At 37.8% G+C, this 12,154-nt stretch overlaps 1 protein-coding gene across 17 annotated transcripts in view; it reads left to right on the plus strand.

Annotated features, from left to right (window-relative positions):
* LOC114654395 (UDP-glucuronosyltransferase 2A1-like) overlaps positions 1–11,915 on the plus strand; it is a 149,494-nt gene extending 137,579 nt beyond the window's left edge. For all 17 annotated transcript variants that reach the window (XM_051930068.1, XM_051930069.1, XM_028804922.2 and 14 more), the window contains 3 exons: positions 626–713; positions 7,527–7,746; positions 9,642–11,915. In XM_051930068.1, the coding sequence (XP_051786028.1) occupies positions 626–713; positions 7,527–7,746; positions 9,642–9,924 (591 nt within the window). In that variant the 3' untranslated portion in view covers positions 9,925–11,915. The remainder of the gene's footprint in view (positions 1–625; positions 714–7,526; positions 7,747–9,641) is intronic.
* The last annotated feature ends 239 nt before the right edge of the window (positions 11,916–12,154 follow it).

The raw sequence follows: 12,154 nt of genomic DNA on the forward strand, positions 1-12,154 counted from the left end.
TCGACATTCCTGACACCTTCATCTTTCTTTATTTTCAGATATTGTATGATGGACACCAGTTGTTTTGGCTCATTTTGTATCTCATTTTTGTTTGGCTGCTAATTAAAGAAAAGGAAACAATTTAGGGGTCTGAGTCTTCAAGAACAAGTCAACTAAAATTAGTTCAAAAGAAGTTAATTAGCAGCAAAAACAGGTCACTCATTAAGAAAAGGGTTAGAATGAAAACCTGCAGCCATGGTGGTCCTCCAGGACCGGAGTTGGCGACCCCTGAATTAACCTACCTAACCCATTTGAAAAATTATTATTGTCACACATAAAACATAAATAATTTGACAATAAGCGATATTTGAAGCAATTTGAAAGTGAAAACTGAAAACAAAGCTATGTATAAAATGAGTATTAAGTATACTAATTTGAATAGGGCTTGTCTTCCAGAACAATTACATTGTTGAGATTCATACTTGTCACTTTGATAGCCTAACCAGCAGAATGTTTTTAATGGAATGCATAATGAAATTAAAAGTGAAATTGCATGTGTTAGCTAAGAAAGCCTGAAAGCATGTAGGATAATTACAGTATATTGTTTTGTGTATTCTTAAAATACATGTTCTCTTTCAATGTTCAGGTTCTGTGGAGGTACAGCGGTGAGACTCCAGAAACATTGGCCCCCAACACTCGTCTGTATAATTGGATCCCCCAAAACGACCTTCTCGGTGAGGCTTTCTGGTCCAGTATAACATTTGTTTTTTTTCATTCTTAATTGCTTTTAAAAGTGCTGTGTAATAATGCTAACATATATACAAGGTGCTGTAGAAAACTAACAGTGGCTACATTTTGTGTGATAAAAACTTGTCAAAAAAAATTAGACAATTTTGAACAAAGTCGCTTGAACAGCCAAAGAACAACAATTTCCATGTTTTGCAGTAATTAGGTAAAATAGATATTTCTGATCACTAATTTGCATCTTTTAGTGGTGGGCAGTAGAGAGCCAGAATCTGTCCCGGCAGAACAGGGCACCAGACAGGAACAACCTAGGATAGTAATGTCAGTCTATCACACACATCCACACTCGTTAATACTGAGCACATTTAGATTTACAGAATAAAGAAATCTTTGGTGTATTTGAGATATCTTAGAAAACCATACTAGAATATTAGAAGAATCTAGATGAGAACAAGCCATGCAACCTAACAAAGCTTGCCCATTTTATCCACTTAATTCTTCCAAAAATAACACCAAGTTTTGAAAGTCTCTAAAGTCGTACTGCCTACCACGCTACTTGGTCACTTATTCCATGTGTATGTGGTTCTCTGTGTAAAGAAAAGCTTCATAATGTTTGTGCATAATTTACCTTTAACAACTTTCAACAGTATCCCTCTGTTCTTGATGAACTCTTTTTAAAGAAACAGTCTCGATCCACCATACAAATTCCCTTCATAATTTTAAATTATGTCTGCTCTTAATCCCCTTTTGTTTAAACTGAAAATGATCAGCTGTTTTGATCTTTCCTCATAACTCATCCCCTGTAGCCCTGGAATCAGCCTAACTGCTCTTCTCTGGACTTTTTCCAGTGCTGCTATGTCCTTTTTGTAGCCTGGAGACCAAAACTGCACACAGTACTCAAGATGAGGCCTCATCAGTGTGTTATAAAGCTTGAGCAGAACCTCCTTGGGCTGTGCTATTTAACCTAACATATCTGGAGAAGACCCATATATTCACTGGAATAAGGTGCAGATTGCTCACTAATATAATGGAATCCTGTTCTCTAGAGCTGCGACACAATGATGCTACTTTAAAAAGATCTGCTTTTCAGTTTTGTATGTCCCATGTTAAATGCTTCAGAATGGCTTTCACTATGCATTTTATCTATCTATCTATCTATCTATCTATCTATCTATCTATCTATCTATCTATCTATCTATCTATCTAATTCACCAAGTGTCTTAATATTGAAAAGTGTTTTAATGAAAGCGAGTGTAAGTGAAGTTCTAAATATCTTTTTACGTTTCATTGGCTTATCTGTTGATAGGTGCCTCCAGATACTTTGCTCTTTCCTTTTTTGGATGTTCTGCCCTTTGCGGCCTAAGTGGCTCTGCTCTATAATACTGCAGTTTCCCTTATATTACGCTGATTAAAGAGCTTATTAGTCAATTAGTGATACCATACCACTGTCTCTGAATTGACTTTTCTTTTTATGCTGTTTGTCAGGCTTTCCATTTACAAACAGAATTTCTGGTTTTAATATCAACATTGATGCATGCAGTTTTCTATCATCAATATTACTAACCGAGAATGGTAAACCAGATGGCATGGACGCAGGTACATGGCGATGGGACCATGAGACGTACTGCGCAGGCGCGTATAGCTCAACTAATGGAAATAGCAAATAAAACAACCGCCATATTGTGAGTGGCACTACTGCGGAGTGAGGTTAGGAATAATGTGCTGCTTGCGATTGTACAAACCGCTGAACGCTTTACACCAAATTCAAACACAATACAGCTCAACGATACACTCACGAGCCCACCTGGATAAGATCAATGAACGCAGGCGCCTAAAACAAGCGTCAGAAACTGCGGAAGCAAAGCAGGCACGGGTTAAGACACTACGGGGTCCACAAAGATAGTATGGAATATATAAGAGCACACCGATCAAAAAAAAAATCAATGGTGTAAAAGCACATAGTACACACAAATCATGTGCTGTCAGTGCATAGAAAGCGTGTAAGGACAATACGGAGAATAGAGACCCAAAGGCATTGGAGAGAAAAAAAGGCAGATAAGAGATTATGAAAACAGTGGAATTCGAAAGGCTCAAACAAACGATGGCGCGATACACATGCAGACAAAGGTACAGAATATGAAACCAGTAAAATTCAAAAGTATTCTAGCGTCCCAGCCAGGTTGAGGGCTTTTTGGTTTTAAGTGACTGTTAGGTCCGATTGAGGGAAGGCGGAGTACAGCACGGAGGACTGATAGCGGGGTATTGATTTGATGCGGTAAGGGGGGGCGTTGGAGAGGGTGCTAGAAAGTTGTGTTTGGGGTTAGGAAGTCAGCGATTGTTCAGGTAAAACTTTTGTGACACTTTGTCATGTCAGTCACTACAGTTCCAAAGAAAAGATAGAAACGATTGCATTACTGCAAACAAAAGGTGATTAATCATCAGAACCAGGTGTAATTGAAAAAATACCAGGCCAAATTGAGGTCTGAAAAAAAGAGTAGACAACAAAGTCTTTTCGCATTCGCATCATTCAATGGACAAAACGTGGATTTACACAATAATGGACCATATGCTATGAGAATCTGTGGTCCCACAACAGTTAAAGGAACGACAAGTTAAATTTCAAAGACTACACAATTTGGTCAGGTGTATATTGATGATCTCGGAGAAACAATGCAAATTTTAACAGGCAAAAAGAAAGGTGATGTATATGTTCCGCGAGTAACATTACACACCAAAAGAGATCGTGATATGCCATTCGTAGTAAAATGTTTACAGTTTACCGTCAGAATAGCTTTTGCTATAACAATCAATAAATCACAGGGACAAACAGAAAAACTCGGATTATTTATTACAGAAACAGAAACAATATTCACTCACGGGCAGTTATACATTGCGTTGTCACAATGTGTCTCCAAAAAATATTGTTTTTAATGAAGCTTTAAAGTAAAAGTGAAAATAATGAAATTGAAACAATTCCAACACACAAATCATGTGCTCTCAGCGCATAGAAAGCGTATAAGCACAATACAGAGAATAGACACCCAAAGGCATTGGAGAGAGATTATGAAAGCAGTGGAATTCGAAAGGCTCAAACGAATGATGGCGCGATACACATGCAGACAAAGGTACACAATATGAAAGCAGTAAAATTCAAAATTATTGTAGCGTCCCACCCAGGTTGAGGGCTTTTTGGTTTTAAGTGCGTCCACTATTAATGAACATTCATTAGGATTAATGAATATCATTTGCTGTCATTGTCATTCACTTAACTTCCCTGAAGAAACAACTGGCAATACAACTAATGAGTTTACACGTTGTTGTCAAAGGGGTCAGGTTAGACTGCCTGTGTACGTCCAGTGTCCGTGTGTGTCTTCTGGTGAAGTGTGCATGCGCGGGGCATGGTCTGATGCTTCAAAGCAGATGCTTCAAAGGCCGCCTGACGTGTCACACAAGACAGAGAGGGCGGGACCTATAAAATATCGCGCGGCCGATCCAATCGGATTTCAGTAAATGAGGTAAGACCTAAAACATAAGGGACGAAAAATCCAATCGGGTACTGAGACGCGGAGACCAGCTTCCCCAAAGAGGTGGGATTAGTGTTTGTTGTTTTGCAGGTGTTCACTCTGAGGATGTCAGCTTGGCCCGGTAAAGTGTAAAGTGTCAGTCGTTGAAGGGGTTTTCCTAAATATACAAATTTTCATGATATTACAATAGGATGACTTTTAAAAGTAGATTTATTTTCGCGCACATAAAATCCGTTGCTGGGGAGACGCCACACATACAATAATCAGCTGCACGCCAGCACAGATTAAAATACTTGCTAGGGAACTGCACAGTTCTTGCTGGAGAGACGCAACAGGCACAATTATCAGCTGCACGCCACACATTACGTCAGTTGCTGGGGAGAATCTGCTGATTGCCCACCGTTGTGACAGAAAATTAAATGCATATTACGGTCATCAAAGCCAGTATTACTGTCAGAGAAAATTACAGGCGTTTTACAGAAATACAAACCAGTATTACTGCGAGAGGAAATTAAAGACACACAATACAATGACGCATATTATAGCCACATACAAGCCAGTAAATATACAGCCATTTAATATAGACTGTTCCTACTAATGTTTATGCACTACTGTTCTAGCACCCGTTATTGTAACGGGCTTAATGTCTAGTATTTTAAGTAAAATGGTAAAACAGAGGAAGTCTAGAAATTAATTTTGTGCCAAACATGAAACCCAAAAAATCAAAGTGAAAATCCCATATGCACTCTGGTATTTCTTCCCTGACTATTTGCTCCACTTGTTTAAAAAAATAAATGCAAATATTTATGCTATAGCTGGGTGCTGGTAAAGTTCTGTGATGGTGTAAATTACAAAAAAGGCACTATATTAAATAATGTTTTTTATTAATGCCTTTTTAAATATATTTTGGTGGTTTTCAAAAATACATTAGCATGAGTGCACTACATGTATTGTTTTTATATTCTGTTTCAAAATGAACATAATCCTGCTTTTCCAGTAAACACAATATTGCTAAAACATTAAATCATAAGAGTAGAAACTGAAAGTAAAGGTTATTGGCTGAGAATGCCAGTTTCGGAATGCACCATTAAAAGGGTTGTTTATTTTGTGTTTGAGTGAAGAATATTGAAAAAGGAACAGAGCAAGTTAACTTCACGTAGAATTGTCAAAATATTGGAGAAGACGTTTCAGAGGATTTCACCTATTGCTATTGTTATGCAGCAAGTAAACATTTTTAACAAGAAGCTGTAGGCCAGCTAGAGGGCGGTTAATATGACATGACATTCTGAAACACGCTTAATCCATTTGACGTCCTAGGTGGGATGGGGCATTTAATGTGCTGAGCAATAACACTAGTCTACAAAAAAATATTTTATGTTTGCTTCTGGGAATGTCAGAGCATCTCTTTATTAAGTTTTTTACACTGATTTCATATATGAATTTGGAATTAAGCTAGCACGTCAGGTTTTTGAAATGCACATCATTGACGTTTTGACACTTTTGAATATCAATATAATATATCAACACGATATCTGGAGTTTGGACTATGTCCTACCAAAATTGTTTTGATGTGTTTATACTGAAAACAAACCAGAAGACAATACCAGAGACACTTTAAAGCATATTTATGTCAATTTACCTCAATATAAAAGTGAGGTCAGTGTGCCCAAAAATGTTGGAGGCACTCGCTTTGCGCTTGTACTGCACATCCGTCTCTCTTTGCAAGGACCAACAGTAGTCACCCATCATGCTCGGAGTGAATTTTTCCCAATATCAGTTTTCCATCACCTTTATATCTTGATGAAATCTTTCCCCGTGCTCATCTCTGACATCGCTTAGATTTGGTGGAAAAAAGTCGAGATGAGAATGTAAAAAAATGCGTCTTCAGTGACATTCTGGCTCCCGTAAGCTAATACACTTTCAGCTGATTCTCCACAAGATCAGTATAATTCTCTGCTCTGTGCTTGTCAAGAAAATTCTGGAGAACCTGCACGAACGAGGGTGCTGATTCAGTTGGCTTCAGTTTCCTTTTGAACTCATCGTCAAGCAGCAGTTCACCGATTTCAGGGCCAACAAAAACACCTTCCTTAATTTTGGCTTCAATTTTCTCGAGACCAAACCTATTTCATAAATGCTGAAATGCATCACATTTACTGTCCAGTCACCTCAGTTGTCCAAGACCTGGAACATCATAACTAAAAAATGGGACAGTTTTCAGATTTGGAGTCAGCAAGTGAAATTTGTTAAAGTACACATGAAGGAATCCCAGAAGCAAAATGCTTGTTGACCAGTGAATTGCACAACATAATTATGGCATTTGAATCTTTAAAATATTAGATTAGGTAAACTTTATTAATCCCATGGGGAAATGCAGATGCAAACAGCAGTAGAAACATATGAGACAAAGATACAGACTCACAAGACAGATAATACAGCCAATCAATGAATAAATAAAAACGTAACGAGTACATCGAGTGATGGCAGTGGGCAGAAAAAAAAAACCCAGAGGCACTTCTTAGCACACTGTGGTGGAATGAACCTGTAGATAAAAGTGCTCCAAGAGAGTGCCTCCTAGATGGGATGGAGGGGATTTTTCATGATGGAACCCAACTGTTGCCACTATCTGCTTTTACACAACAGCGTCCAGTGTGTCCAGGGTTTGTTCTGTGATGGAGTAGGCTTTCCTGAATAGTTATTAATATACAGTAGTTTGTCAACATGGATCTGCTTTTAACTCTTTACAGGTATTGTTGTGATCTAAGCAATCATAATTTTAAAATCATGCCAAATTTTATTTCTCTTATGCTGTTATAGCAAGTACAATGTGTAGTGAAGATGCTTAGATGCTGAACTCAAAGCCAATACATTAGAAAAATATAAAAAGACAATAAATAGTAAACACTCACCTCTGTAAATGCCAATATGTACAATGACAGCATTGTATTAATAGTATAAAATAAATAAGTAACTTAATATAGGATAATTAACAATTAAAAATAGGGCATCATGCAGCTCTAGGCACTGTCTTCATTTAGAGGTTAGAATATCACTGCTAATTTTCTTTGTGCTGGTCCAAAATTCACTTACTACAGATGTCCTGTTAGTGAGTACCCACCTGGTGACGTGTTTGGCTGACCATACCACTCTCTGCAGAGCCTTGTGTAGAAAGGCTGGCAAAATAATACTCCTCTGGATAACTTAGAACAATATTTGACTTCAGGGGGCTTAGTCGTTCTGCCAGTTAAAAGGTAATCTGATATTTTTCTACTGTTTCATTAGGTCATCCAAAAACAAGGGCTTTCATCACCCATGGAGGAACAAATGGAATTTATGAAGCTATTTACCATGGCATTCCAATGGTTGGCATTCCAATGTTTGGAGATCAGCCTGATAATATGGTTCACATGAAAGCTAAAGGCGCAGCAGTTGTTGTCAACTTCAACACCATGACAAGTCAAGATTTGGTAGATGCCTTAAATACTGTGATAAACAATCCAACGTAAGTGTAAATGTGTGTATCTGTGCTGTACTGCTTAATGTATGCTTTGTGCTGTGGTAGCAGCCTCTTTAAATTCAGATACTGTAAGTAACGGGGTTGTAGAGACCCGAGGGCCTGTTCTAGTAGAAATGGGGGCAAATCAGGAAACAGCCCTGGCTGTTCATGAGACGACACCTCCATCCTCTGTGCAGCTCTGATTGCAGAATACAGTAATCCCTCGCTATATCGCGCTTCGCCTTTCGCGGCTTCACTCCATCGCGGATTTTATATGTAAGCATATTTAAATATATATCGCGGATTTTTTGCTGGTTCGCGGATTTCTGCGGACAATGGGTCTTTTAATTTCTGGTACATGCTTCCTCAGTTGGTTTGCCCAGTTGATTTCATACAAGGGACGCTATTGGCAGATGGCTGAGAAGCTACCCAACTTACTTTTCTGTCTCTCTTGCGCTGACTTTCTCTGATCCTGACGTATGGGGATTGAGCAGGGGAGCTGTTCGCACACCTAGACGATACGGATGCTCGTCTAAAAATGCCGAAAGATTATCTTCACGTTGCTATCTTTTGTGCAGCTGCTTCCTGAAACGACATGCTGCACAGTGCTTCGCATACTTAAAAGCTCAAAGGGCACGTATTGATTTTTGATTGAAAAACAAACTGTCTCTCTCTCTCTGTCTCTGTGTCTCTCTCTCTCTCCCTGCTCCTGACAGAGGGGGTGTGAGCTGCCGCCTTCAACAGCTTTGTGCCGCGGTGCTTCGCTTACTTAAAAGCCAAACAGCACCACTGATTTGTTTGCTAGAGATTGTTTTCTCTATCTATGTGACATTCTGTGCTCCTGACACACACTCCTTTGAAGAGGAAGATATGTTTGCATTCTTTTAATTGTGAGACGGAACTGTCGTCTCTGTCTTGTCATGGAGCACAGTTTAAACTTTTGAAAAAGAGACAAATGTTTGTTTGCAGTGTTTGAATAACGTTCCTGTCTCTCTACAACCTCCTGTGTTTCTGCGCAAATCTGTGACCCAAGCATGACAATATAAAAATAACCATATAAACATATGGTTTCTACTTCGCGGATTTTCTTATTTCGCGGGTGGCTCTGGAACGCAACCCCCGCGATGGAGGAGGGATTACTGTAGTACTGTATACAGTATGTGCTAATAAAAACGGTAATTGGCATATATTTCTTAACACTGATACGTTTACCGGTGCTAAAAGTGAGTTAATAATTGAAGAGCAGGGTTTCCCATCATACTTTAGAGTTAAAAGTGTCTCTTTGATGCACTGAGTGGAGGGGTTCCCGGAGAAGATTTCATCATTAAAATGGCTGTGGCTTATTAAATTGATTATTTAACATTTACCTTAGAATGCAGTTTGGCTGTTTACCAAAAAAGAAAGGATTGCACTAAAAGATTTGTTTCTGAATGTGATTTTCACTGATTTGGATAGCCAGGATAGAAGAGGTTTAGGGATTCTGTTCTAGATCACTATATTGTAGGATAAATCCTGGTAACAACCTCAACATGAATAAATATAACATAACATTCCCAAGCCAGCTCATCCATTTAGAGATGTGGGAACCAGGAGAATTGGGCAGAGGACTGGAACCAGCCTTGGACAGGAAACACAATAATACTCTCCATAACACCGGGCCAGTTTAGAACCACAGTTAGCCTTTAACACTTGTCTTTTTGAGGATGTGGGAGGACACCTAAAATATCTGTAAGGCCAGACATCTTTTTATATTTTCACCCACTGGTTGAACCCTAGCACACTGGATCCCTAAAGTGGTAGTGCTAATCACTGTTCCACTACTGCTGTCCTGTTAATGTGAATGTTCAAACCATATGACTTGTTTGTCCTGACTTTACTTTTCTTGCATTTGTCTTTAACAGGTATAAAGAAAGTGCTATGAAGCTGTCCAGAATACACCATGACCAACCAGTGAAACCTTTGGACACAGCTGTGTTTTGGATTGAGTTTGTAATGCGCCATAAGGGAGCCAAACATCTGAGGCCTGCAGCTCACAACCTCACGTGGTACCAATACCACTGCCTGGATGTGATTGCATTCCTTTTAGTTTGCATTCTTACTTCAGTGATTATCACGTACAAATGTTGCATTTTCTCTTTCCGAAAATGCTTCAAGAGGTCACTGAAAAAAAGTAAACGTGAGTGATGAGATATATATATATATATATATATATATATATATATTAATATATATATGCAGCTGGAGATCCACAAGACCTTTGCTTCCATATATATAATATATATATATATATATATATATATATAAATATTTTAGTCATTTAGGAGACATTATCTCCTATAAATTCTGTTGGGTAAATCAGGGGAATCAATAAGAAGTTCTTAAATATTTTATTAGAACTAGGATGTCTTGATTTAGACAGCCTTGGTAGGGATGATGAAGAGAAAAAGTAATCTCAGGACTTTTAATATTTTATAATATATGATCTGTAAAATTTACTTAAACTATTTTAGTCAAAAATCCTCATGGCAGCCATTAAAGGTAAAAGAAACACAGACAAAGGCTGTTTTCATATTAAAAAAAAAAAAAAAAAAAGACGCACACCTGATTAAAGCTATATAAGCCAAAACACTGTGATTCACACCTAATTTCTTAGCATGGAAATAAACTTGATCTCATTTTCCTTTTTCAAATAGATCGAGTATAAGCTGAATCGGCTCTTCACTGACTCTGGGTGTCATCATTTACAGTCTTACAGGAGCTCGTCCACTGTCAGAGTAGGTCAGCTAGGGCGATAGACTTAACAATCAGGCAATGATGCTCTTCTGTGATGCTGCTTTACTTTATTTACTAATTTATGATATCGCAGATCTCGTTCCAAATTAAGCAGGTTAAAAAGACACTTCCAATCAAAGAAGGAAAATTAAATAAACTTAGGGTACCACTTGGCAAAAATGCTCCTTTAACACTGTGATAGACATGCCATTTCATGCACTTCTTCATTCTCAGGGTGCTGTGACCAAAGCATGCTGACGACTGCCAGTGTGTTTATTTGCTTTGTGAGTTGCACTGTCACTCTTTATCCCCAATGTGCATTACTTTTAATTCCCAATTTATTTTATTTTGTTACAAATAAAGCTGAAATACTATATTTTCTTGATTATGACACACTTGACCAACATGAAGTGCTAATGCATCATATGAGCTTACTACCAGAAAGTTGTAATAATGTGTTTATTTACTGCTTAATTAATTTTTAATTGGAACAAATGTGTGGCTAATGCAACAAGAGAGGGAGTCCACAGACATTCTGAAACACACAAGTCTAGAGAGTCTCTGTGAGGGTTTGTGTAGACACAGACTTTTGGTTTCAGTTTATGCTTCAATTTATGGAAACACTGTCCAGCACTGCATTTGTTGTACCTCATCTCGTAGTACTTCTCACTTAAAATGCAAAAAAATTAGCTTTTCCACATTATTAAGTAGAGCAATATAAGCACACTTCATAGAGGGCAAGCACAGCTAATTACAGTAATTAGACCAAATAAGTTAACAGATTGGTAGTCACAGAGGATCATCCAAACAAAACTTTTTTAACTTAATTATCGCGAAAAATTCACTTCTGGGCATATAATTCTGGCGTAAGATAAAGTTGCAGCAGACCAGACACAGCCATGAAGTGTCTACAACTACGCCATCATTGACATTGTCACATGCCATAGAATCTTAAACAGACCACAAAAAGTTTTTAAAAAAATTATAAATTTGCTAGGACTGCAAGTACAATTGATGAGCAAATACATGAAGAAGGAGTCAGAACAGTAGCCATTTTTTGATAGGCCATGTCCTACATACAGAACGTTACTTAGAGGAAACTTGAAATGTTACACGGGAGATGGATAAAAAAGCTAAAATATGACATTAAGGAGTCAAACCACATTAAAGTCTGTACATTTGATAGGATTAAATAGACAAAATTAATTCAATTGAAAACTGCAATAAAGCCTCATTCACTGAATTAGCAGCTGAAGCAGTTGTAGGTTATGCTACAGCAGCACAGATAGCAATCGTAACAACTGTTACATTTATTGATGTAGCACATTTTGTATATTGAATATTAAATACAGCTCAGTGGACATATGGCAATCAGCTAGACTGTATACCTAGAAAATAGAAAATATAGAGGCTTCACATTTTTTTACTTATTTCAAAACATTTAATCATTCTTCCTCATCACAACATTGTTTTCATTGATTTTAATTTGGGTAAGTTAAAACTAATAGACCATCATAACATATCACAAAAATCATCAAAATGAAAAATTAAGCCCATTAATCAAATTATTGATTACAGTGATCCCCCACTATATCGCGGTTCAGTTGTCGCACCCCTGCTATATAGATTTTTCTGTGGAACA

This window comes from Erpetoichthys calabaricus, chromosome 7, assembly GCF_900747795.2.
Source record: "Erpetoichthys calabaricus chromosome 7, fErpCal1.3, whole genome shotgun sequence".
In the NCBI taxonomy this organism is placed as follows: domain Eukaryota; kingdom Metazoa; phylum Chordata; class Cladistia; order Polypteriformes; family Polypteridae; genus Erpetoichthys; species Erpetoichthys calabaricus.